At 52.5% G+C, this 27,034-nt stretch overlaps 1 protein-coding gene across 3 annotated transcripts in view; it reads left to right on the top strand.

Annotated features, from left to right (window-relative positions):
- The first annotated feature begins 5,127 nt into the window (after nucleotides 1–5,127).
- FAM193B (family with sequence similarity 193 member B) overlaps nucleotides 5,128–27,034 on the top strand; it is a 31,217-nt gene continuing 9,310 nt past the window's right edge. Inside the window, exons 1-6 of one of the 3 annotated variants that reach the window (XM_024577809.4) lie at nucleotides 5,129–5,454; nucleotides 19,299–19,541; nucleotides 20,368–20,602; nucleotides 21,893–22,280; nucleotides 24,701–24,902; nucleotides 25,790–26,029. In XM_024577809.4, the coding sequence (XP_024433577.2) occupies nucleotides 5,245–5,454; nucleotides 19,299–19,541; nucleotides 20,368–20,602; nucleotides 21,893–22,280; nucleotides 24,701–24,902; nucleotides 25,790–26,029 (1,518 nt within the window). In that variant the 5' untranslated portion in view covers nucleotides 5,129–5,244. Of the gene's footprint in view, nucleotides 5,455–19,298; nucleotides 19,542–20,367; nucleotides 20,603–21,892; nucleotides 22,281–24,700; nucleotides 24,903–25,210; nucleotides 25,388–25,789; nucleotides 26,030–27,034 lie in introns of those variants that run through there. The other 2 variants (XM_045185694.2, XM_071219483.1) reach the window with 2 other exon arrangements.

Genomic DNA, 27,034 nt, shown 5'->3' with positions numbered 1-27,034 from the left:
CACAGTTCGGAGTACTGCACAGTGGTTGCTGTTTCAACTAGGTCCGTAGGGCCTGGAGAGGTCAAGGCCAAGCCCAACACGCTTCATCTACAGGGTGCCTCATGTGGACCTCCCTGTTTCATTCCTCCCCATGCCCAGTCCCCACCGCCCTCTCGGGAGGCCCAACTCTCGCCCTGGGAGTCAGGGTCTTCCACACTGGACCCCTCTCTCCTCCTCTCCAGCATCATTTCATGTCCTCTCAACTCCCCTCTCCTGGAGAGGCGGGGAGAGTCTGCCCCACGCCCTCCTCCCCAAAGGTGCAAGGCCATTCTCAAGTTTAGAGACGGGGACAGAAGTCATTGCCTCTCTCAAAAAGTGCTAAGAAAGTCCTCAGCTAGGCTGAGGCCCAACTTCAGGACTCAAGGGACCCTGATCTGCCTTCCTCTGGTGGAACCAATCCTTCCAGGAGCCAGCCTGGACAGGGATGGTGAGCTGGGCAGGGCATGCCCGCTGCACGGGAGCTGTTTGAAGCGTACCTACATATGTGGCCCGTGGTGCCCACATCACCCGTGTGAATGGGAAACTATGCTAAAATGGCCATTTAGCTCCCATTAGCCGTATACTTTCTCCTTCCTTCCTCTCCACTCAAACACCTGCAGGCACACCTCGAAGCTGGACAGCGCTTGGGTTTGGTTCCAGAGCCCCACAACAAAGCAAATCATAATCTTTTCGCTGGCAGTGGGTGCCGTCTTCAGTTTGTAAAAACCCCACACCTTTGAGGCGCAAGACCGTCAAGCACGATAAAGCAAGGGGTACCTGTAGTTAGTTGTGTACCTCTGGCCTTGGGGCAGCAGTAGAACGTGAGTCACAGGGTGGAAAGTAGAACTGGCAAACCACCCTGGGTTTTGTGTTCCAAGCCCAGCCCTCACAGACCTGAGGGTTAAGGCCAGTGGCCTTCCAATTCTTGACTGCATGCCCTGTAAAATCAACTTAAAAAACTACACGCCCTCTTATGCAGCTACATATGATAGTGCCCAGAGATCGGGGAAGAGGGCACAGAGGGAGGAGAGGCCATAAAGAAAACTGTAGTGCCCAGTGCAAAATGAAAGTGTAGGCCCCTTGCTCCAACATTGTTAAGAATTTCAAGAAGGCAGCAGCCACCTTTATGCCAAGCTCAGAGCCCTTCTGAATGCAAGGCCGTGTGGCTGTGCGGGCTGCAGGCGCCTCCAGGGAGCCAGCCCTGCTCCCACACATTTTTAAGGTAACCTGTAAAAAATATATAAATTCGAACAGTTGCAAAAGATGCAATTTCAATATATTGTACATTGTATCCTTGCTTTAAAAATATTTTCCCAGTTCTCAGAACACCACACCAAGCTAACGGAACGTGTGAGAAATGCCTGCCATGCCTGCTCACCCATGTCCCACGGAAACACAAACTGCGGGGCTTCCGCACGATGGCTACTACTCAGCAGTGACAGCTACGGACACACACAGGATGTGGGTGAATCTCAAAACACTCACGCTGAGGGAAAGAAGCCCGGCAAAACAGAGCACATACTGTACAAAAGAGCAAATATTCGCAGAGACGGACAGCAGGTCCGCGGTTGCCTGGGGAAAGGGGAAGGAGTGGGAGGGAAGGGTTAGAGTCAAGTAGAGCCACATGGCTGAACTCTCACCAACAGGCTGGGAGTATAAACGATGTACAGTCATTTCTGGGTATCGCTCATAAAAACATCTCACGCCACCCTCGCTCTGTCTTCTGTCCCACCCGCCCGCAGAAAGAAGAGAACCTAGATGAGAGAAGAGCCAGCCACAAGATAGAGGGGACTGGGTCCCTGGGTGACTGCACGCAGCAAAGCCCCCTTCAACTGGCATTGGATTGTGACGTGAACAAGAACGGGACTATTATGGTATTGAACCTGACATGTTGGGATGGTTTGTTACCGCAGTCAGTCGGTCCTGACTAATACACAGACCAAAGTGATTTCCCTGCCAGAGAGAGCTGGCTGGTCCCCAGAGGCTTGTAAACTAGGCTTAGCACTGAGAGCAGAGAGGCCAGCCGTGGGAGGGAGCGGTCTGTACTGCTGGGCCTGCGCTCTCCTAATGGTGGAGCAAGCCCTGGAGTGGCTGGGGAAGGAGACTAAGAGCCACAGGACCGTAGCGCCCAGCAGACTTTAAGAGGTTCCTCTGAATAAGGCCCTCTTCTGAATGCTCATCTGGGGCACAGGTAACCTCCCACTCTGAAGCCATTCTGGGCAGGCCAGTCACATTCGTCTTCCTCAAAACTTCCCATCACTAAGCCTTCGGTCTCTTTCCTTCAAGTCTCTGACCAACAGACTAAACCGTTATCCCACACCCAAGAATCGTGTGTCCTTATTTCAGAGCCTCTGGGTGCTGGTCCCTTTGCTAGGCCCCTCTGGCCATCTTAGAGGAAAGCTGGGACATCCCGCCAACCCACTTCTGGTCGGAGCCATCTGCAAACTGGCCTTTACAGATTTTTCTTCCTGTGCCAACTCATCATAAACAACTCTCCACAAGGCCATGAACATACGCAGCAGGGGAAAAATGCAGACCACTTGCTCAGGCAGCTGACTTCACCCGTATGGCTTGCTTGGACCCAGGCCACACACGTCATTTCCCTTTGATGATGGAGTGCTGCGGGCCACCCCTGACAGTGTGGCTGGGCAGATCAGGTAACACGGGGGCTCAGATCACAGGGTCATCTGGTATGCCACGGTCAGCACGCCATGGTCAGGCATCTGGTTTCACCAGACACCTGGAGCAAGCCAGGAGCTGTTTCTCAAGAGGAGAATAACAATTTGCAGAAGGAGAACATGACTTTGCTTCAAAACTCCAATGCCTGGGTATAAAAGCCAAAGGCAGAACCACTTATTCTGCGGCCCGATCCAGCGAGAAAACCACCTCTCTTTGTACGGGTCCCCCTAAAGTTGACAGCCTTCAAGTGACGCAGTAACAGGTGAAAATAATGTACCTTAATATGGTACATTTTACCACCCAAGTCTAAAAGAAGCCTCACCAAGTTTTATATTTCTTTCTTAGTAGTAGGAAATGTGGTGTGTACAGCGGCTGGTCCTTCGTTTTGCAGGGAGTAACTCAACAAACCCCAGACCCCTAGATAGTTCACTGAATAAATAAGCCCCTGAGTCTTTGTAGGCTATATTATCTGCTCTCTAGCACATACAGCATGCTTACCGAGTCACCCGAGGGATCTGCTACTTCCTGTTCTCAAAGGTCCCTTAGGATGGTGTCCACAGTGTCACAGTACATTAGCCTGATATCCACTACAATGGTGATATGACCAAAAAAAAAAATCCTGTAAACTAAGTATGTCCAGAGAGTGATGTAGTCCTGACCCAAGACAGTAAAGGTTTCCTGCTGCCCCTGCCAGAGAACACGAACTACAGCTGAGGTTTGGTTTAAAAGAAAAAACCTGCACTCATCCTGCCTCCGCTGTCTGTTAGAGGCCAGCCCCCGGCTGCGGCTCCCAGCATGACCACCCCCACGAGCGCCTGCAGTGGGCCCCGCCAGAACAAGGGTCTCCTAACGCTCTGTCACCGCTCAAGGCCATCTATCTTCTCCGCCGGTGTAGGAATGGATAAAGAAAATGGGGTTCGTACATATGCATTTACACATAAAGGAATATATATAAAGTGTATCTATAAATACGTAGGAATATATAAGAACACATAAAGGAGTAACATTCCGCCTTTAAAAAGAAGGCAGTCCTGCGGTTTGCAACCACGTGGATGAAACCGGAGCACATTCTGTAACGTGAAATAAGCCAACCCCCAAAAGACAAATATCGCATGATCTCACTTATATGTAGAACTAAAAAAACCCCACTAAACTCCCAGTAACAGAGACTAGAACAGTGGTGACCAGAGGCTAGACTATGGGGAAAACGGGGAGATTTTTTTTTAAAGTAGAATGGTGGTTGACTGCCATGGGCTTCGGAAAAGCAGAGGATGGGGAGTTATTAAAGAGTGCGGAGTGCCAGTTGCACGGGAGGAAGAGGTCTGCAGCTGGATGGGGTGGTGATGGTTGCACGGATTTGGTATCAGCCAACTGTATACTCAAAACTGTTAAGAGAGTAAGTTCTGTTCTGCGTATTTTACAGCCAAATTAAATACATGTTAAAAATACCAACTATATATAGCGGGAACTACCCTGACTCTTTCAAGTCTTCTATTGCCGCACTAATCCCAGCGCTGAGATGAAGTATTAACGTTCATATATGTTCTTGGCAGCTAAGGAGAGCTCCACGGCCTTCCATTAGCCTTTCCTCTCAAAATTGCCCTCGTTCAAGCTGTTTGAGGCCAATGTCAAGATTCCGCCCCTGTCGATGACATTGGTAGTAGCAACTCTACATATACCCGTCGTATGGATTTCATGCTAGCACTGGCCGTGGCGTGAGACGGGCTGTATTCAACACCTTTCAAAATTCTGTACCGTGTGCATGTGTTCTACAGCCGAAAAGGGAAAGGGGAGAAGCCCCATTTTTAACAGTTGAAGAGAAAATTATTAATTTTTTTCACGTTCCATTGTGTACTACTCAAAATCCATGTGCTCCAGTTATCTAATCTTACCACACTGGTTGTAGCTGTGTAAGCGTCCACTTTCCCCGAGAGCTGGGCAGGACACGGGGCTGAGTCCCGTGTCCCGAGCACCGAAAACCGGACTCCCGGTGCGCCGTACATTGCGAAGAAAGGCCTGGGCGCAACCTTCTACCCTTTCAGCTCGGGCTGTCCACGAGCCCACCAGGCTGGATAATGTCGAGCAACCATTTTGCCTTCTGTAGCCTCGACTTTCTCCACCACAAAATGGGAACGATCGTACTTGATACACGCCACTCCGTGTGAGCGCGAGAAGTCAGGGGACGGGTGTCAAAGTACCATGGCACTACAGAAAATAACTCACTCACTCATCCATTTAAGTGATTAAGCAACCAGGGCTGAGCGGCGTGGTTACTACAGCGGACACCCACTCCCTGTCTCCCTGTGGGGCCGGGAGGGCGCCTCCTCACCACGTCCCTTCTCCCACGGACTCCGGGTGGTGACCTTATTCAAAATGGCGCAGGCAGCCTCAGGGGGGCTAGTGCGGCGGCGCGGACTCCGCGTGCCCTCTGACCTGCTGGCAGCGGCGGAGGGGGAGCCGGGCGCCGCCATATTGGCTGTTGTCCTGAGAGGGGAGCGGCGACGGCGGCGCTAGCGGAGCGAGGGAGAGGCGCGAGAGAGCGGCAGCATGACTCGGAGGCGGAGCAGGCCGAGCGGCGGCGCTGGCCGGCGTGAGCGGGCTCGGGCCGCGGGGCCGCAGAAGCCCCAGGCGCCCGATCCCCCGCCGCTACCGAGCTTGGAAGCGGGAGCGGGTGCAGGGCCCCCCGAGGCTCCGGAGGAGCCCGACTGCGATGGCATCAGGGAGGAGGACGAACACAAGCTGGCGCCTGGCCTACAGGTAGGAGCGATCTAGGCTAGTTCTGCTGCTGCGGTGCTTTCACCTCCCCCGAGCGGGGTCGGGATGGGTTTGGGGATGGACCATCTTACCCCCCACCCAGGGCCGGGGCTGAGGCTTTCTTTGCTGAGGCAGGAGTGGAGGCTGGACCCCGCTCTCCAAAGCCGAGGCATGGCCCATCGGGTTCTCCTGAGACCAGGCTGCCTGTCCCTCCCACCGCCTCTCGGCTGGAGCAGAAGCGAAAGGTTCTGGTGGTACAGCCACCCTGGGACCAGGCTCTGATCCCAACGCCACCGCTCAGACCCCTGCCCCTCGCTTTGCCCGGGCCCACTTGATTCCCTACCCACCCACCCACAGGCCAGCTCGGGGCGCTGGGGCCTGGAAAGCCGCAGCCTCTTCCCTCTCCCCCCCGGGAGCGGCTCCACCCCTTCCCGTTGCTGCCTGCAGCCACTGCCCCCTGAGCAGCTGTGCCCCCAGCTATGTCTTCTGGGGCCTCCCTCCGGTCCCTGCCCAGCAGAGCTGGTGGAGCAGACAGCCGGGCTGTCCAGAAGACTGTGTGGTGACGCCCCTGCACTGAGGCGGAAACCCAGCAAAGCCCACCCTTTCTCTTCTCCATACCCCTGACCCACAAACTGCCTGCCCTGACCCTCACATCCCTGGGTTCGGTGCATTCTGAGAGTGAGCAGTAGGAGGACTCGCCAAAGCTTCCAGCTGGCCACCTGGAAGAAGGTCACTTGCTTTTGAGCAAAGGAGATACTGGAAGGTACCCTGCCGGTGTTCACCTAGAGGCCCCGGGTGGCCTGAGCCACAGTTGCTCTGGAAGGGTTGTGGCAGCGGGGGATGGGTGGCTCACCCTAAGCTTGCTTTGACAAAAGAGTTTTGAGTTGGTCTTTTGGCTGAGCCTGCCAGGGAAGGCAGGCTCCTGCAGGAGTCTTGGAGGGTCGGATGCGGTTCCGGATGAGGCTGAGGCGTGGCAGAAGATGCATTTGGCTCTGCAGACACTGCATCGGGCAGCAGGGGACTCTGGGAGGCTGGTGCAGCCAGAAGGCATTGCTCTTGACAGCCTTCTAGTAGAATCTCTGGAATTGTGAATGTGAGTGGGGGTGCCATTTGGGGTACCATTCCCAGAAAGCCTTCCCTCACCTACCCAGTTGTGGGAGGCGCCCCCTAGGTGCCCACAGCCCCCTGTGCGCCCCTCTGATCTCGCTCCCCACTCTGTGATGAAACATTGTGCTGATGGGTCTCTTTCCACACTGGCCCGTGACCTCCACAGGGGCACATTCTGTCACCCACCTGGTCTTCCAGGCTAGCCCAGGGCCTTGCTGACACAGACTAGGAAGAGCTAGGTGAATAAGAGAGAGAAGGAACCGTGAAGAACACGTGCTTATTGTAACCCAGTTTTGATGCTGGTGTCCTTTGTGTCTCAGATCACAGTAAGGTTTTTAATTATTCATTCATTAATGTCACTACTTCCTGAGTGTTAAAAGCCCCATCTTCACCTCCATCTCCTGCCTTGGGCTGAGGCTGGTTCCAAAGAATGAGGCCGCCCAGGTTGGAACCCACCCTCATCTGGTTTCACTTCTGACCCTGAAGCTGCTTCCCCTTCTAGCTTTTTCTTTCCCTTCTTGGGGTGGGAGGTGGGGGGCCTAGGAGTGCTGTTATCCAAAAGGGGAGTGGGGGGAGGGAGAGCCAGGGAGCTATTGTCTTCTCTCCTCCTCATTTACACCGTACAGTACTTTAGAGTCTCCTGCCACTTGGTCAGCCTAAGTCATCAAGGCCAGCAAGTTAGGATGGCAGCTTAATCATTGGTTTTATTTAGGATGTGTCTTTCCTGAGAGCTGTAACCTTCATTAACATGGTACGTTCCTACCATGTTCTTATCTGCTCCCTGCTTGACCGGCCATTTCATTCATTTATCCATGCCAGGCACGGTACATACTTTATTTCTAATCTTCCCATCACCTCTGCATTCTCAGCATTTAGCACAGATATGAGTGTTAACTATTGGTGTAATTATTGTTCTGCTTTTACTACATAAACTCTGAGTGTGCGGGAAGCGTGTCAGTCACCATTATGTCCCATGCTGGGTGATTAACAAACGTTAATGAATGAACTGAAGGGTGCAAATGCTATTACCCCATTTTTCAGATGAAGAAAGAGAAACTCAGAACGACTAAGCATCTGCCCAAATAACGCCCACTCTAGGTCTCCGTGTGCCCCTCCTCCCCGAAGCACGCACTCAGAGCTGGACGCCAGAGGCAGGTTTTTGTGCCCTGGCGAAAAGCACCTGCCGAGCAAAGCACCTGCCGAGCGAGCAAAGCACCTGCCAAGCGGGTGGGTCATCCGCTCTGCCCCCAGGCCAGGTCCTCTGGCCCCCGCCGCCATTTACAAGCCTGTAGCGCAGACACAGAGCGGGTGAGTGCAGCGAAGCTCTGTGTCAGGTGCTGAGCTGAATGCCGAGATGGCAAATCGGACCATTTCTAGTCCACAGACAGCTTCTGATGTCCCAAGTCACACATCGTTTTGTTTCTGGTTTTGTTTTGATTTGAACCAATATTTTAAAAATTGAAAGGTTTCCCACAAAACTGGATCAGTGCCATCTCTTAAAACTCTCAAAATCTGCTACTGGACCCACATTTCCACAAGGCGGTAATCTGCAGTCTCTGAGAGGTGCCTGCCCCCTCTAGCGTGTGAAGGATACGTGATTTGCACCAGGCCCTGGGCTGGCTGGGATGCAGTGTTGAACTGGACACGGTGCCTGCCCCAAGGGGCTCGGCATCTAGAGGACATGTGTGTGGAATTGCAGCGGGGCTGGAAGAGCTCTGCGTCCTCTGAGTTAAGGTTCATAGGGCACTCACTTTGGTCGCATCAGATCCCCTCCGTTCATTTGCATAACGTGTACACATATAAACGCAGGACCTTGAGCTTAATTGGGTTCTCAGAAGTCTACTTCCAATTGTTTCAGACCACTAAACTCTATTGATCTATTCACTAAGAACCCAAATCCTCCTTTACTTCACAAGAAGACAGTTACTATCCTATTAGCGAAGGGAAAAAAGTACAGATCAGTTGAAGTAGGCATAAGAAATAGTGTTCAGTCAGGCTCCTTCCAGCTTCGTGACTGGACTCGTTCCTCCACCCCTCCCTAAGCTTCGTCAGCAACTTCACGAGCGAGTGTGGAGCACGCCACGTAGCACCTCGTACATCGAGGCTCTCACGGGAGCAGGAGTCAGAAGTAGTGTGTGGCAGGAGCAGTGCCAGGGGGCCATCCGAGGTCAGTGTTCTCACCTGCGCTTTGCTGGCTGTCTTTAGCTTCCTCTTGGACCACTTGCTTGTAACCCAGGTGTGCACACGCAGTAAACCCCCTGGGAGACTTGCTGGACCGTAAACCAGCCGTTGGTGGGGGTTGAGCTCATGCTGCCCTTCCCATCGCTGATCTCCTGGTAGCATTCCCTGGGACTGTGCCTGGCCTCGTTTAAAGGGGCTCTAGAGACACAGTTCCCCCACAGCTCAGAGTTCAACCTGCTCCCTCAGGGGACGAGAGCAGATGATCAGTCAGTGTCTTTATTACAACCATCTCACTATGTTTAATACACTCAGCAAGCATTACAACTTCTGTGCCAGGGTCTTTATTTGGGACACACAGATAACCAAGGACCTCCCCCTTAAAATCACGGCCCTCGGCCCAGGCACTTTCATCGCAAGTGAAGTGAATGATACTGAGGGGCTGTCCCCGCTGCCTCTGGTTCTTTGTCAGCCAAGAGAGACTCACCTTGTAGAAATGCCAAAAGGCCTTTGAAGATGAAGACTTAGCTGCCAAGATTTTAAATTTTAACTTCTTTGAAACATCCCAGAGCCATAAGCTCAGTATCTGATATGAGATGGATTCTTACGATCCTAACACCTTTACTTACTGAACCTAGAACTTGTGAGAACAGGGGTTATGTTTTAGTTCACTTCTGGAGTGTTTATTGTGTACGGTCCCTACGTGCTCAAAAAATGGCTGTTAAACTAAATTATAATAAAAGAAGTTAGGTTTCTGCCACTTTGTTCTTCCTGCCTCCACTGCTGGGCCAGGCTGGCATTCATCTAGGCCCAGCGAGCACACCATGCCCAGTCCTCCTCTTGCCTGACCTGGGCGTTCGTTTACTGTGCAGACACAAGTGGACACCGGGTCTGTGCCAAGCGCTGGGCCAGCCGGGGGTGCAGAAGTGAATCGGGCATGGCCCCTGCAGGGGCTCATGGCCTAGAGAACATGTGCATAGTGTTGGCAGTAAGGCTAGAAGAGCATCGCTTCCTCTGAGTTAAGGTTCAAGTCCTAGACCCTAGCACCAGTCTTCGGAAGTGTTCTGGCTCCGTGGTGTGACTCCTCGCGTATAACATGGCAGTGACGCGGGCTCACGTTAGGGTCCAGCTGGTACTGCTTGTCACGCACGGAGCACAAGCGGTAGCTATGGTGACTGCAGGTGCTGGGTGCTGAGGGCACACAGGCTGATGGCCTCGAGAGGGCATTTCAGGGTGGCTTCTGGGTTGACTAGAAGTTCCTCCAGAAGACAAGGTAGGAGAACGTGTTTAAACAAAGGAAGCAGCATAGAGACCCAGAGGCAAGAAGGCACTCTTGGGAGAGTGGCGAGGAGGTTAGAGGGCTGGAGAGGTTAGCAGGGTTCTTGAAAACCACACACAGAAGTTTGGGCTTTATCCTGTAGGCAGTGATGAATCAATGAAAGGTTTTAAGTAGGAAAACGGGTGTAATGTGCTTCAGTAAACTCGCAGATACCATAGGAGGAGCCAGTGATTCTCAGTGGGAAAGGCAGCTGTGATTGCTTGATTCCCCTTCTCCCTGAGCCCAGCCTAGCTAATCATCAGGTCCCCTGTGCTTTCCTGGACCCTGTTCCAGGCCGACAGGATTGGAGTCCGCTGTTGTTCAGTTGCCCCGGGAGACTCTGTGGCTGGGTCTGGAAACTGCTGCATTGAGAGTGCCGTGGGGATCTGTGAGGAGGCCTAAGGTATCTTCAAAGAATGGGGCATCCCAGGGGAGCTTTCCCATGAACAGGGTAGAAACAAAACCCAAACTTTTCCCGGTTCTTCAGTAGTAGCCGCATTAGTGACACTCTGCAGCTGCTAATCTTCCTCTATGTGTCAGAACGTTTGCCTGTGCCTCCTTCGCGCTGCCACCTCTGCTGAACGATGGGGGTGCATTGAGCCACGGGACACAGGCCTTGCCCATGAAAAGGTCCCCGTGTTGTGGAGAAGGTAGTTTCCAACGACTGGGATACCTGTGCTACACTCTGTTCAAGATATACGTAAAAAACATGTTAGGACATTCCAGAGCGAAGCACAGTTCATTCTGCCTGTGGTCTTAGGAGGATGTAACACCCAAACTGACCCTAAAAAGTAAGAGGCGGAGGGAGGGTGTGAGTGAGTGCTGTATGTATTGGGGGAAAGGCGAGGATAATGGCTCTCTGGGGCAGGTGTGCAGAGCAGAAGAGGACTGTGCTTGTGTCCTGAGAAAGGCCCTGCGTTTGAGCCCTTCAGTTCTGCGCCCACATTGCCGTCCCATCGGCCTTCTCTGCCCACAGGTCTTAGATCCCAGCTCTCTCTGGGGTTCCCCTCCATTCTGAAATGAATGGATAGAGGGAAACTAAGGCAGAAAAACAGGTCCGAGATACTGAACGTTCCTAGTAGGAAATTTTAGCTAGAGAACCTAGACTGGGGGGTCCAAAGAGGCCTTGAAGGTCGCTCGTCTAGTCCGCTGTCCTGCGCCTCAAGTAATAACTTTGGATTGGGCAAGTCTCACTTAGTAGGTTTCCCTGTCATTTCTTCCAGGACAGAAGAGGAAAGAAACTAACGGGTATTGAGCACCTACTGTGTGCCAGGCCCAGGCCAGGTACTTTGCATCATTTATTTCCTTGTGTCCTCACAACTCTGTGAAATATGCTTTTATTCTAATTTCATAAATAAGGAAATTGAGGCTCAAAGAAATTATGAGTAATAACCCAAGATCATACTGAAAATGACAGAACTGGGATTTGAACTCACAACAGTCTGTCTCCAAAGTCATGCTTTTCCACCCATGAGAGATCTGTGCTGGGTTTTGAGTAGTAGGTAATACAGTTCCAGGTCAGTAAGCAGCTGCTCAGGCCTTCCTGTGGCTGACTGCACCCAGGAAGCAGGTTGCACAGATGAGCTGGCCTTGGCGGGGTGGAAGGCCACTGGGGTCAGAGAGACCACCGCCCTCTCCCTGACTCGGTCTGTACAATAAGCAGACTCTCCACAGACTGGCTTTATGGTAGAAAACAGCTGTCCGGCCCGGCCCCGTGGGGGGCCCTGAGCTAATAGCCTGGGTGGGAGTTTGGGTGAGAGCTCCAGGGCACTGAGGCGCGGTTATGTCCACTCCCTAAGAGCTCACTGCAGCTCTGCCTGCCAGCATTAAAATGGTCTGAGACTCGGGGCACGGCAGCCCTCTCAGCAGTGGCCTGGAGGGCCACAGCCATGCCTTCAGCATAGCCTGCCCAGTCAGGGCCACTTCAGCTGCGTTGTAGATGCTATTCATGTAGACAGCTGAGACGTGAGCCAGATGGGCTTTAAGCATTTGTTCATTTATTCAATGAAGGCCTGCTATGTGCCAGATCCAAGGCAAGCCTAGGTCCCTGGGCACACTTAAATGACCAAGATGCACTGCCTGCCACCAGAGAGCCCCCATTCAACTGGGGGTTTAGGGACAGATGGAGAATATGTCTATGGCACAAAGTAATAGGTGCAGTACTAACAGAATTAGTTCTACTTAGTCTGGTCTCACAAAAGCTTCATTGACCTTTACCAGGATCTTAGGGAATGAGTAGAAATTTGCCAAAGAGTGGTGCTGAGTGCTGAGTATGAACAGAGCCTAAGGTTCTCGGAAGTGGAGCGCGGAGAGGCGAGCTGGGGCCGAGTCATGTGTGCCAGGGTCAGAGAGAGCCCTGGGAGTGAGCTCACCCAGAAAGGAGCCTGGAGATGAAAGCGAGACCAGGGCAGGAAGGAAGAGCTGAAGGAAGGTCATCACACTGGACAGGTACTCGAGAAGGCGAAGACTAGGTTCACATTAAGTAAGGATGTCATGGTGGGTTGGTGGTTTTGTTTGTGAATTTTGTGTATTAATTTCCATTGTGTATTATTTTATGTTCCTGCCTGATTCTGCAAAACAGCTGTGCGGTGTCCCGGAGGTTGGGGAGCGTTGACGACACAGTGCACAGAGCTGCCTGGTTCTTCAGGCAGGGACTCCGTCTGGTTTCAGCTTTCTAGTGCCCAGCACAGTGGTCGGCTCCAGGTATAGGGCTCTTAGAATGTAGGGAATGAATGGGTGAATGGAAGACTCAGTGACGATGACCAAGCCGACAAGTTTCTCCAGGCTGGGAATCCATTATTTTCTCTGCTTCTGAAAGGGAATGTTAGCCACTTCTGATGTCCTCTGCCTGCCTTGGTGACCAGAAGGCTGTTGGAGTTGGTGCCTTCAGAGTAAAGTGCTCTAAAGGGTCATTTCAGAATAGAGTTGGGAAGCTGTTGCAGAGCTGCTGGATACCGCATGTGTCTGGGGGAACCCTCCGCAAGCACACGTGAGCTCTTGGAAGTGTAAGGAATCCCCGAGAAGAAGTGAGAGCAGGTTCGGTGCTGGAAATCAGACCCAGCTTCCGAGTCGTCCCTGACAGCTGCCTAGTCTGGTGACCGGGGTTATTCCCCATTAATGCCTAACTGGACAGAAAGGCAGGGCGGAAATTTATTGGTGCCTCCAAAGAGCTGTCCAGGTGTGCTGGGAGCTGCGTCACTGTGTGTTGCCGCTGCGTGCCGTGTACCCGGTGGGCACAGGCGCCGCTGGACGCTTCACGTCAGCAGCTCTCAAAGTGTTGGGTTTGGGCCCTTTCACAAGCCTAGTGCTTACTGAGGGCGCAAAAGAGCTTCTGTTGGTTACGTCTATTGATAGCTACCAAATTAAGTATTAAACCTGAGAAAGTTTAAAAGTACTTAGTTACTGACTCACTTGAGGATAGCAATATTAAAGCTATCACGTTAACAAATAATTTTCAATGAAGAATAACTACATTTTAAAAAAATAAGTGAGGAGACTTTCTCACTTGCTTCTTGTAGTCTTATTTTCATTTTCACTAATTTTTTTCTTTTTATTGAATTTATTGGGGAGATACTGATTGACTAAATTATACAGGTTTCAGATACACAGTTTTGTAACACATCATGCAAATTTTTAAATGTCTGGCTTGATACAAAAAAGCTGGATTCCTATATATGCTTCTGTATGCAAACTGTTACAATATGTTGTTTTGGTTGAAGTATATTAAGAACTCCAGTCTCACATAGATACCTAGTTGGAAATGGAAGTAGTATTTTAATAGCCTTTGCAAATGATTGTTGATATTCTTTGCAGTATGAAATCTGTGACCAAATATTCATTTACATTAAAATTACTAGATTTTTAACCAGTGTGTGATTCTTTAACATGCTTTGATCCTTTGGAAAATAGGTTCACTGAGTTATGCAGATTTTCCAAATGTTTTCCCATTTCATTGTTATAATATTAAAAGGTGGACATTTGTTCATGTGATTACCAGTTATGTCAGAAAAGTCTTTAAGCATTGGGAAGTTGTCACACTCATAGTGGTAGATACAAGTTTTCCAAAATTCTGAGTTTTACCTGAAAGGGTGAATTTCATCACTGGCCACAAATATAGTTTTCCTTGAAGTGACAGGCTTTTTTTTTTTTTTAAATGTCTGCCAGAACCCAGCTCCAAATAACAAGTTTATCAGTTATCTTTCATCTCTCTCTCTCTTTTTTTTCCCCCAGGAAAAACTAGAATGCCTAGGTGGAGAGTCTCAGGGCCTGGTCAGGTGAGGGAGCAGAGATGCTGGTTTGAATGGCTGCACATGCTGGTGCCCTGGTCTGGGAGTGCCCACAGTCTAGGGCTCCCCCGGTCCCTTTACCGCCTGGCATGTGGTGCTGTAACGTGGATCCCGTACGTGTAGCCCGACACTCTCCAGAGATTCTGGTTTTGCTCAGAGAGAAGCAGCATTGTCTTGGAACTTGTGGGAGCAGACCCCAACTCAAGAGAACCCCTAGAACCTTTCTTCCTTCTCCTCCATTGGTGGCCTGAGTCTAGGCCTGTGTCTAGGGAGGCTCCAGAACTTAAACCGAGGTGAGAAGGAACAATTAGTTGTTGCCCAGAATTGCTGGGTTTAAGGATCAGTGATGAAAAAAAATGGTTGGATGTTTTACTCATTTCATAAATATTTGCTGATCATGTTTTGTGTGGGAATACTGTGCCAGGTGCTAAAAACACACCTAGAGAACAGCTAGTGAAAGCCTGGGTTGACTCCAGAGCATAAGGGGCCATGAGTACCAGGAATTTGGGAAGTGGCTGGAGATTGCAGTCAGAGGGAATTCATTCTGAACCAAGAACTTTTCTCTGCCAAAGCAAAAACGTGAAGGAACCGTGGTAGTACCGACTGAATATAGCATCTCTACGACTTAGGGTCCTCACCACCTTCTGGCAGATAGAGGTGAAAATGTTGGAGAGAAAAGTCCCCACTCCCCACCAGGCGTTGTGCCCAAGTGCAGTCACCAGGTTTGAGGGCCACTTCCAGAACAGTCTGGGCCTGGAAAGAACTCAGGTATACCAAGCTCAGTTCAGTGGACAAGCTAGTTTCTAGTGGAGACTTACTAAGAGCAGAATAGCCCAGGGGCCTAGATGACAGAATGAGTGTCTGCTGAGTGGACCCTTTGAGCTAAGCTTTGCATCTCTAATGTCACTTAATCCTCTGGGCGGCCTCATGCAATGTATTGTAGGTGGTGTGGTCTCTGCTTCAGTCGGGAGCGGGGAGCGAATTAGCTTCCCAGCCCTGTGTTTCTTCCTTTGACAGGAAAGACAGCCTGTCCTGTAAGTTCACTCCCGTTGATGGCTAATCGCATTTATCGTGTGTACCAGTTTGGCTCTTGGGAGAGTCACTTTATTTCCATGAACAGAGGCATCTCAGTGTAGTCTTCAAGGAATGTCGTCTCCATTCTTCCACAGTTGAGATTGGAACCGTTTGGGTGAATGTCCAGGGTAAGGAGATGGCCTTTCTCTGTGGGAAGCGACAGCCTCAAGCAGTGTCTCACCAAGCTCCCTGCCAGCAGCGTTGCCATGGGAATGCTTAACAAGTTGGATTTAACCACTACGTGCCCAGCTGAGCCTAGGCCCAGTGCTGCAGTGTGAGGGAGCCAGACAAGAGTCAGACCTGGTGCTTGCCTTCTGGGAGCGCAGCCTGGTCTAAGGGGCAGGAGGTGTGGATAGATGAGTTGCGTGGAAGGCACAGAGTGCTGTGGGGTGTGGGGACTCGCCGGAACGCTGGGATGGGGTGGGGTTTAAGCTGGGCTTTAAGCCCTTCCCAGCTCCTTGTTGGTAAGTGTGGGAAGGAAGGGGAGTTTAAGCAGAGGGTCCCCTTTAGCAAAGAAAGGCATGAGGTAGGAGAGTGCAGAGTGTTTAGGGAACTTAAAGAATAACTTCATGGAGTTGAGGGCAAAGATTAAGATGTCTACCTAGTCACCTTCAAGTCATATGAGAGCTCCTTACATCCCTCTAAAGTACAGTGACCTGTATGTTAAATGCTGTTAAATGACCTGCATTTAAATACAGTCCTGACTTTAAATACTGTTTTCTATCACTCCCATCCAGCTCCTAATTAGTACCATATGTTGCCCTGACCAGTGTGGATTGGTGGGTTGGGTGTCGTCCAGCGAAGTGAAAGGTCACCGGCTCGATTCCCGGTCAGGGAACATGCCTCGGTTGCAAGCCAGATCCCCAGTTGAGGACCATACGAGAGGCAACCGATCGATGTTTCTCTCTCACATCGATGATTCTCTTCCTCTCCCCCCCCATACACACACATCATACATACATACATACATACATAAAATTGTTGCATAATTAGTACCATATGTTGAGCAACATATATTACGGTCCTGGCACCGGACTTCACAGCCAGCCATACAGGTTGGGACTTGATCCCATTTTGCAGATGAGGTGACAGGAAGTGTAACTTGCCTCACATCGTGCCGCTGGTCAGGGGTCGCGGTCCAGGGCTGGTGCCAAGGCCAGTGTTGTTTGCACCGCGCCCTCGAGTTCCCACGTGTACTCTGGCACTAAATGCAGTCACGTCGAGCATACGTCTAACTTACAGGAATTCCGTATTTGCTTTTAAGAGGAAACAAGAAAAATCACGTATTGCTAGATACTGTGTGTTACGCACTTGAATTCCTGGTCGTACCTGAAACAGATATGCTGCACTTCACAGGCTATGCAAAGAATTTAAAGAATCATTTTACTCATAAAAGATTTTTGTCCTATGTAGTAACTTCAGAATCTAACACCCAAGTGAAATGAAATTCTGCTGCGGTAAAATTACACGTCCAGGTGTTTGCTTTAAGACCGGTCATCGCCATTACAGGGAAAGGGCCCAGGGCGATTCCGGCTGCCCCACCCTGCCCCACCCCTGCAGCCACCTGGGCCCCATGTAGCTGTGGGAAGTTCCTGGGCACGGTTTGCAAAAGGCCTCCTTTGCGGTGACTTCTCTGACCATCATTCCACCCATCCACCTTTCCCCCTTTCCCCCTTTCCATGGGTTCGGGGAAGCTTTTTTTTAAATCTGTACCTGAGGACATGCTTATTGATTTTAGAGAGAGGGGAAGGGGGAGAGGGAGAGAAACATCGATCGCCTCTCATATGCCACCAAGCTCCCAACCTAGCTAGGCACGTGCCCTGACCAGGAAAGGAACCCAGAACCTTTCGGTTTATGTGCCGACCCTACAAGCAACTGAGCCGCACCGGCCAGGGCTGGAGGCTGTGCCCTCTTGCATTTGCCGCTGAGCACGGCCCGGCTCACTGCAATGCTCCCTTGGCAGAGCATGCGTGGACTCCTAGTAGCTTGTGTGAGTTCCACATGTAACTTCTCTCTTCCCCGCTATACTTTTCCAAGGTCCGTATACCTCCCCAAGTGTCTCCGTACGTCCCTAGTACTACTGTTTGGTCCCTTATTTCCCCTAAAAATCAGGGACCAAGGTCAGTGTAATTGTAATGTGACAGATTTACGGATACGCTGATGCGAACTCACTGTGAAAAGATGATGTTATTAAAAAAAAGGTGATGGCATTAATTTTATTGGTAGTATGAGTATGATACCCTTATTATTCCTCTGCTTAGCCCTCTACAAATCCCTGTTACCTAGTGAAGGGCAAGTTTGGAAGGTATATCAGTTAACTACTGCATGTAACAACGTGGCCCCCCCCCACCCCCCAAAAAACAGCTTAGTGGCTTAAAACACCACCACTTACTACTGCTCCTGAGTCTCTGGGTTGGCTGGGGGTTTCTGCGGATCAGGGCCAGCTTGGCAGATCTCGGCTGTGCTTACTCATGTGCCTGATCTACCAGCCAATTAGCCAGAAAGACTCAGTTTTCTTCACACGTTTCTCACGTCCCGCCAACAGCTAGCCTGGTCACGCTCGTGACGTGGCAGAGGTGCAGGAGCGAGCAAGCCCAGCCATGCGAGGAAGCAGGTCGAAGTGCACTCACTTTCAAGCTTCTGCCAACAGCACATTTGCTAACATCCTGTAGGCCAGCGAAAGGGACGTGACCAAGCCCACTGCCAGAGTGAGGGGGACTACAAAGTCGTAGGATATAGAAAAGCAGTTAATCGAGGTCACTAAAACCAGTAAGTCTCCTAGTTGGTACCCCTCAGTGTGAAAGAAAACCTATAAACATATATACGTCAAGTTTCTCCTAAAAGGAAAAAAAGTGCAAGTAAGAATTACTGTGTGTTGGGACTACACTGTGGGCACGCACAGAGCTGGGCACTTTCCCTGTTCACGCACCGAGCCTCACAGCTCTGCGAGGTGGGGAGGGACTTAGAGCTTGGGAGGTTAAATGACTTGCTCAAGGTCACCCAGCTAATAATGTGGTCCGGCAGGCGTTAGAGTGCATGTCGGTCTGATCTCCAAAGCCCGTGTTCCTAGGATGTTACTTATTTGTAGAGAGAAGGGAAGGGAGGAAGAAAGAGAGGGAGAGAAACATCAATCAGCCGAGTTCCACACGCCCACAACCTAGGCACCTGCCCTGCGTGCGCAGGAATCAAGCAGCGAACTTTTGGTTCACAGGCTGGCGCTCAGTCCCCTGAGCCACACCAGCCAGAGCTCCCAGGTTCTTTTCACTACACCTTTTGCTTCTCAGAAGCATCAGGGTCTGCCTTACCTTCTCTCCAGCTCAGGTTTTCAATTCAGCAGGTGCCTGTTGACTAACTGTCCAAACCCTTTTTCCAAAACGCTGCTTTGCTCTAGTTGGGATTACATAGCTCTTCCGGAACCCACACGTCCTCCCACACTCGCATTGCCCGAGGTGCTCTTCCCTTCCAGGTGGGGATGGTCTGGAGCCTGCACCGACAGCCCAAGGGCTGTGGCCTCTCCCAGACGTGCCCGAGAAGGAAGGTCGTCTTCGCTTTAACCCGCAAGACTGGGGGACCGTAGGGGCATTAGGGCATTTGAGCATGAGCTCTGGAATCATTTTCACTGAGGTTTAAATCCTAGTTCAACCACTTGTTAGCTCTGTTACCTTGGGCAACTTACTTAACTTTTTAAAATCTGTTTCTTCATCTTTAAAAAATGGGAATAACAACACCTACTGTGCAGAGCTGCTACAAGAGTTAAAATTATATATATAAAGTGCCTAACCCAGTGCGTGGCACATAATACGGGACATTACTGTGGTTGTTAATATTACTTCTGAGTGGAGCCTTTCCCCTCCTGGGAAACCCTGTTTCTGTCTGTCGGGCAGGTTCCCCACACCTCCAGCCAGTCTGTGCAGACTTGCTGCCTGCTGTGTCATCGGGAACGCAAAGGCTGGGAAGAAGGCCCTTCCCAAAACGGACTGGTGTTGCAGGGTGAGAAGCTGCCCCCCGACTTCATGCCAAAGCTTGTGAAGAATCTCCTAGGCGAGATGCCACTGTGGGTCTGCCAGAGCTGCCGAAGGAGCATGGAGGAAGATGAAAGGCAGACAGGTCCCGAGCACGCAGTGGCGGTAGGTACCCACTGTGAAGAGGCCCCTGAGTGCAGCAGGCTGCCTGCACAAAGCCAGGCTGTTGAGCTGTTCCTTCCCTGTTCTCTGAGGTGGCTCTCCGGTGGCCCCCGTGCCCGGGTGCTGAGAGGCCACCGGGCTGTGTCCATACAGCATTAGTGGCTTGGGCTCATGGGGGAGAAGAGAGGCTGCAGACAGCCCCCAGCCCCCGAGCAGAGTCTGCAGTGTGAGGGCTGGCCCACAGGAATTGGTAGATGGAGACCCTGCCCCTTTCCTCTGCCTTTCAGGCTACCTGTGGCTTTGTGGCAGCTCGGAAGCCAACCAGTATGACATAGAGGGCAAGGTCAGTTTGAGGGTCTGCGGTGTGCCTTAGAAGGCCTCCAAGATGCTGGGAGCCACCTAGGTCTGCCGTCTCCTGATTCACAGCAGACTGCCCTCCTTTCTCACTCCCCGCCAGCCCCTCTCTTTTACTCTGAACAGGATCAGTTCAGCTTCAGGACTCCTGACTTACAGACCCTCCTCTCCTTGGCAGCTCTCAGGACCCCCAAAGGCCCACAGCTGACGGGCATTCTCTGTGCCCGCTGCTCCCCCACCCCACCCCCAGAGCCTCTCACCAGTATCCACACCCAGTTTACTTCTCTGGGAGCAGCACAGCCCCTCCTAGCCGAGGTGTGGCCCACAGGTGCCCTGGCACCTGGAGTTGCGGGCATCGAGCCTTGGCCACAGCACAGGGCCTAGAGGAGGCAGCGCTCTTGGGTGAGCTTAGGCAGCAGGGGTCTGCTCTGATGTTGCTGGTTCATCGCGAGCCTTTTTCCTCCCTGTTCTCCAGATCTCCTTGTCACACACATCCTGCAAATCACAGTCTTGTGGGGGTGACTCTCATTCCTCTTCATCATCGTCCTCATCCTCGTCGTCGTCCTCATCCTCCTCCTGCCATGGGAACTCAGGGGATTGGGATCCCAGCTCCTTCCTGTCAGCACATAAGCTCTCGGGCCTCTGGAACTCCCCACACTCCAGCGGGGCCGTGCCGGGCGGCTCACTCGGGAGTCCTCCTTCCATCCCCGGTGAGTCTCTGAGCTCAGAAGACCGACAGACCTCATAAATGTGGAAAGCTGTGTTTTCCTAGCCACTTGGTTCAAACAAACCAGAAGATCAATTTTTGAGTAAACGTAGAGCTATTCTGGTGGAAGCAGAGGGGCGTTCCTTCCCCAGGACTCTGAAGTTGAAAACACTGCTGCTGTCGGCTCAGTAACGGTTCCCATCGCAGCCAGAAGGGGTCCAGGGGAGCACTGGTTGAATAGAAAGTGGAATCTGGGCCCTGGCTGGTGTGGCTCAGTGGACTGAGCACTGGACTGCAAAGCAAACGGTCATTGGTTTGATTCCCAGTCAGGGCCCAACCCTCCCTGGGTTGCTGGTCAGGTCCCCAGTAGGGGGCACACAAGAGGCAACCACACACTGATGTTTTTCTCCCTTTCTCCCTCCCTTCCCTCTCTAAAAATAAATAAATAAAGTCTTTAAGGAAAAAAAAAGTGGAGTCTGGGAGGAATAGAAAGAGGAGTTAAATAGAAAGTAAAGGCTAAGTCCTTTAGGAAATGAGGACTCAGAGCCCTGAACCCCTGCCCCTGCAGCAGCGCAGAGGACCTGCCTGCCTTCATCATCTAGGCCCCCTCTCTCCTCCTGAGGGGTGGGTAGAGAAGGCTGCACTTCTATCCACTAGAGGTCGGCAGTGCAAGCTGCCGTGATTGTTAGCCTGTTTCGCAGCCCTGTATACCTTCTTACGACCCGGAGCCAGGGAGCCCTCAGAGACGGAACGAAAGAACTGTGGTCTGTTGGTGCCCTGTGCAGATACAGAATCACTGTCCCCTGTAAGCGGAGGGGCTGAGATCTCAGAGCGATGCTGCCCCTCATCTGAGAGTTGGGCAGCACATACTTCCAGTTGTTTTGATGCACAAACCAGAGAGAGTCATGAACGCCTTTTCCCTCTTCTCTGAAGCCTGGGGCCACCAGGACGTCTGGCACACCTACTGCCTCACTCCCCGTGGCCCAGAGGCAGAACCTCAGCCTGCTGCTCCTAGAGAGAGAGAGAGACCTTGACGGGCAGAGTGCGTTTCCCCTGCTTGTGCCCCAGTAGAGGTGTGTGGTCCTTCCGTAGGGCTGGTGCACCTGCTGCCTTGTCCCTCAGGCCTGTGCAGCCCAAGCTGGCATGCTAGGCATTCCCAAAAGCTCCTGGGTCTACTGTGCTGAGGGTCTGTGCCCAGATCCCAGGAAGCAGGTGCTGGGGCAGCAGGCCCTTGGGCTCTCCTCCCTGGTGTCGGGCTCCCACTCTGACCCCTGTCTCCCCCGTGTGCCCACAGGTGAGATTTTCCCCATCTCAGAGCACCGCCGGCACTCAGACCTCACCGCTCCGCCTAACAGCCCCACTGGCCACCACCCCCAGCCAGCGTCGCTGCTTCCCTCTCACTCTGGGTCCTTTGGCTCCCCACCCCACCCACACCTGCTGCCCACCACCCCCACAGCACCGTTCCCTGCGCAGGCTTCAGAATGCCCTGTTGCCGCTGCCACCGTGCCACACGCCCCAGGGGCATGTCAGAGCCCCCACCTGCCTTCCACCAGCATGCCGCTCCTGAAGATGCCACCTTCTTTCTCGGGGTGCAGCCACCCCTGTAGTGGGCACTGCGGCGGGCACTGCGGCGGGCCTCTGCTCCCACCACCGAGCTCGCAGCAGCTCCCGAGCACTCACAGGTAAGTGAGCAGCCTGAAGGACGCGCTCCCTGCTGACTTGGGCTTAGAGTTTTGGAAAACTTTGCAAAGGCAACTCTCGGGGTGGAACTTAAAGGGTAGGCTCAGTTTATGTTTTTCATAGTTTTTGCAGTTTTAAAAGAAATATGTTTGACTTCTTTTTTTTTTTTTTTTTTTTAGAATTTGGAAAAATTTAGAAATATCTAAAGAAAAAATGTCCTCAGCCTAAAGATAAACTCCTAATTCTGCAGTCTAGTCCTCCTGATATTTCTGTGTGTGACTTAATTTGGTCCCTGGGTGGGTGGGGCCGTTGTATTTTGTTGCTGTTATTTAATTTTATATATTGATTTTAGAGAGGGCAGGAAGGAAGAGAGAGAGAAACACTGATTTGCTGTCCCCTTACGGCGCACTCATTGGTTGGTCGGTGTGTGTGCCCTGACCAGGGATCGGACCTGCCACCTCGGTGTATCAGGACAGCGCGCCCTGACCACGCGAGCTCCCCGGCCAGGGCCAGTCCCTGTTCTGTGTAATTTCTGTGGAGTGATTTTTCTAACATTATACCACGAACATTTCCCCAGTTAAAATTCTTCAAAGTACTTTCCAATGGCCACCTCATGTCTCACCACGTAGTTCCAGCATGATTTATTTTTATCATTCGCTTATGATGGCTTTATCCATCATAAACAAGGCTGTCATAAGCTTCGTTGCACCCAAATCTGTTTGAGTTAGGAATTCCATCCTTGAGGTAGAGGCCAAAGTAACTCCAGTTACTGAGAAAGGTTATAGGACTATATATTCGAAAGACACTGTTCTGTGGAGAAGATACATGTCTGTTTTTTGTACTGTAATACAGACCTGTATTTCTTAAACGTTTACAGCCGTCCGCTCTGAAACCCCGCCACTCTCAGCGGTTCCCTCTCTGTCCCCCACGTACGTCGGCGGTTCCACGCAGCCCTGTCAGGCTCCTGTGTGGTCTTCCGAGCCTCGGCTCCAGGGGCGGGAGGGTATTGCCCCAGGTGCACCTTACCATTCCCCAGCTGCCAGACAGTCAGTCATTCCCATGTTATCAATAACGTCTCCAAACGTGTCTTTGCCTAAAGCTTTTTCCGTCGTTTGGATTTTTCTCCTCAGAATAGATCCCTCAGAATGAAAAAAATTTCTCATTTGAAAGGATGTCAGGATATCAATTTTTGGTTTGGTTTGGTTTTTTTTTAACAAGGGTTAAATGCACTGAAAAATTGCTCTCCAAACAGTTCTTCACGTGCCACAGCACCAGTGTGTGGGTGCTGGTCCCTATACTCTCGGGGGCACTGGGCGCTGCGATTTTGCTGATGGGACAGATGAAGAGTGGCCAGCTTGGATTGAGGTTCGCTAAGCACCACTGATAATGGTTCCTTCCCCTCCTTTTCCACCCCGCCCTTCCTCCTGGCTCCCACTGCTGATGCCAGTTTGTCTTACAAGATGCCCCGTGCTTCCTCAAGTCCAGAGTCGGCAGCGCAGTAGGAGAGCGTGGACTTTGTGGACAGACATGGGCTGAGTCCTACTGCTCCTTGAGCAGAGCAGTGAAGTACTCAGAGCCTGCCTCCTCCGCTGCAAGGTGGGGACGGCGACACCTGTTTTGCAGGCCTTGGAAATGGTTAGATATAAGTTGAGCCCTGGCCGGGTAGCTCAGTTGGTTAGAGAGTCATCTGGGTCGCCACGGTTGCAGGTTGGATCCCAGTCAGGGCACATACAGCAACCAACCAATGAATGCATAAACAAGTGGAACAACAGATTGATCTCTCTGCCCCCCACCCACCAAAATCAATAATTTTTAAAAATAAAAAAAAAAATTTTAAAGAACATGCTGAGTACAGTACCTGCACAAACAGCAGGGGGCCCGAGAGCCACCTTTGCTTTCCTAACCCCAAAGCCCCGTGGCTAAGGAAGCTGTGCCCACTGGAGACTGACCCTGCTGACCTTTGGATGCTCCAGGGGAGCCATCAGGCCACTAATCTGTTCAGACACCTACACACTGAGCACCTACTGTGTGCAAAGTCGTTATGCTACATACTGGGACCCAAATAGAAGTGGCGCAATCCCTGCCTTTGGAGAGCGTGCATTTGGTCTGCGACAAACAGGCAAACGGATTGTCACAGTGTCATCAATGGCAGGGTGGGGAGAGGTATGCACAGTGCCGTCCTGGAGTGTCACGTGGGTGTGGGCAGAGGGCCTGCGGGACCTTTCCAGAACTATGCCATTGAGCTGGGCCCTGGGGGACAGCGAGGGTGTTGGCCCTGTTCCTGTGAGGGACTGACGCAGCTGGACTGCCTTCGTGGGCCACGGGGACAGGGATGGCGGGGCTGCTGTTCCCCAGGTTCCTGTTGCGGCCTGCTCCTTCCCTGCCCTCTCTCACCCGTGGGCCTGTCTGTCTCCCCCGACAGCAGAGACCCAGGGTGCAAGGGGCACAAGTTTACACACAGCGGCCTGGCCTGCCAGCTGCCCCAGCCCTGCGAGGCAGATGAGGGGCTGGGCGAGGAAGAGGACAGCAGCTCGGAGCGCAGCTCCTGCACCTCGTCCTCCGCCCACCAGAGAGATGGGAAGTTCTGTGACTGCTGCTACTGCGAGTTCTTCGGCCACAATGCGGTGAGTGGGCCTGCCCAGGCCAGAGAGGGCTGGGGGCCGGCCGCGGTGAGCCGGAGGGTGCCTGCTCTCCCCAGAGACCCCTTGCTCAAGGGGACAGTGACCACACTGGGGCCTGGGAGTCTCTGCGCCTGCGTCTGCTCACTATCCTCACAGCAAAGTGGTGAGGTGGGGATTTTTAAATATTTTGCTACCGTTGCTCTTTCCGTGGTTTCTCTTAAGATTAACTTTTTTTCTTTAGGCGAAAGGACAGGAAATGGCAGAGAGGAAAGCTATGATTCTGAGGAGTTTGTGTACGTGTGTAATCACAGAGAAGTGAAGGCTTGTGCGTGATGGAGGCAGAGTGGAAGCAAAGGCTCTCAGTCCCCCAGGTGTGAGAGCCAGCCGAGGGACAGGCCGTGAGCACAGATGGCGCCAGGAAGGAGGCACAGAGCAGAGCACAAGCTGTCTCTGGACAGGGGGAGGAAGCAGTGCAGAAGTCTGCTAAGGTGAAGAGGAAGGGCCACCGCTAGGGGAGAACAGTTGAGGGCAGAAGAAATGGAAGTGATGGTGGTGCTAGTCACCTTTGAGCTAGGGCTTACCCTCATTTTAGAGGGGACGGAATTGAGGCTCACGGACTCAGTGACCTGCCCAAGGTCATACATACATCTTCCCAGTGACAACGCCTGGGCTCAAACCTGCTTTCCTGGCCCCCAGGCCAGTGCGCCCCCAACGCCCTCCACGCACCGCTGCCTTGGCTCCCGCCCGGTTGGGGTGCAGCCATTTGGCCCCTGAGGCTCTGGTAGAAAGAGCAGGTGTCTCACTTCTCACCACATGTTCACTGCCAGCGGGGGGGAGTGCTCCGGGCTTCCCAGGCCCAGGGTGTAACATCAGCGCCTCCCCTCCCCCAGCCACCCGCTGCCCCGACGAGTCGGAATTATACCGAGATCCGAGAGAAGCTCCGTTCGAGGCTGACCAGGCGGAAAGAGGAGCTGCCTATGAAGGGGGGCGCCCTGGGCGGGATCCCGGGGGAGCCCGCCGTGGACCACCGAGATGTGGATGAACTGCTGGAATTCATCAACAGCACAGAGCCCAAAGCCCCCAACAGCGCCAGGGCTGCCAAACGGGCCCGGCACAAGCTGAAAAAGAAGGTGGGTGTGGGGGGGGAGCCCAGCTCTACCACCTCTTCTCCCCAAGGAATCCCTCGCCCCAACCCCCAAGACTTCTGGGGCGATGGTGCTGGCTGCCAGAGACGTTGGCTCACTGCTGGGGAGGGGGTGTCTGAGTGAGTGTGGGAGGCATCAGGGTCAGGGAGACGGGGGCCCAGTGACTGGAAGACAAAGGAGTCCTGGCCTCAGACGCAGCTTGCTGGATTCCTCCAAGCTCAGGACTTGCTTCGGTCAGTCAGTCATTTATTTATTCATTCAGAAAACACTGCAAGTGCTGGGAGCCAAAGCATTTGTTAAGTTCTCAGCTGGAGAAGCTCGGGCCGCGGAGAGACTGACACAGACTGGACAAGCACGTTGGTGTGTGAGAGTACTGGCCTGAGGGAAGCCCCCCATCCTGTCTGGGCTTGCTGGCAATGGCCACACCGAGAGGCTGGCTCGGGAGCGAGTGCACGGGCACCAGCAGGGCCGTCCTGGCAGCGGGCACAGCACAGACACAGCATCTCGGTGCGTCCAGGGCCCGCACAAGAAATGCAGGACGGACAGTGGAGGCAAGGAAGGGCCTCGCATGCCCTGCTGAAGAGCTTTGACTTGACCCTGCAGCTGAGGGGAGTCACTTTAGGGCTTTAGTCAAAGAGTAAACTTGGTTAATTCTGTATTCCAGGGTCATTGTGCGGCGACATGGACGGTCACCTGGCAGGGTGACACTCCCAGCCAGAAAGCCGAGAGCCAGGACAGAGGTGATTGATGGTGGGGTGGAGCAGGAGAGATGGCTTTTCAGAGGGAGCAGAAGAGACAGGCTCTGGTGATCTGATCACAGGACAGGGAGATGAAGGAGTTAGGGGTGTGTCCCAGATGTTTGTTTGGGTGACGGGCAGGGTGGTGTGCCTTTCACTGAGTGAGGATGGGATTGGCAGGAGACGGGAATTCAGCTGGGGCGAGTTGCCTCGGCAGCTCTCACAAGACACCCAGGTGGAGATGGAGGTGGGG

Source organism: Desmodus rotundus, chromosome 10, assembly GCF_022682495.2.
Source record: "Desmodus rotundus isolate HL8 chromosome 10, HLdesRot8A.1, whole genome shotgun sequence".
NCBI lineage: Eukaryota > Metazoa > Chordata > Mammalia > Chiroptera > Phyllostomidae > Desmodus > Desmodus rotundus.
Note: the sequence above shows the minus strand (reverse complement) of the source record. Positions and strands in the feature narration are given on the sequence as shown.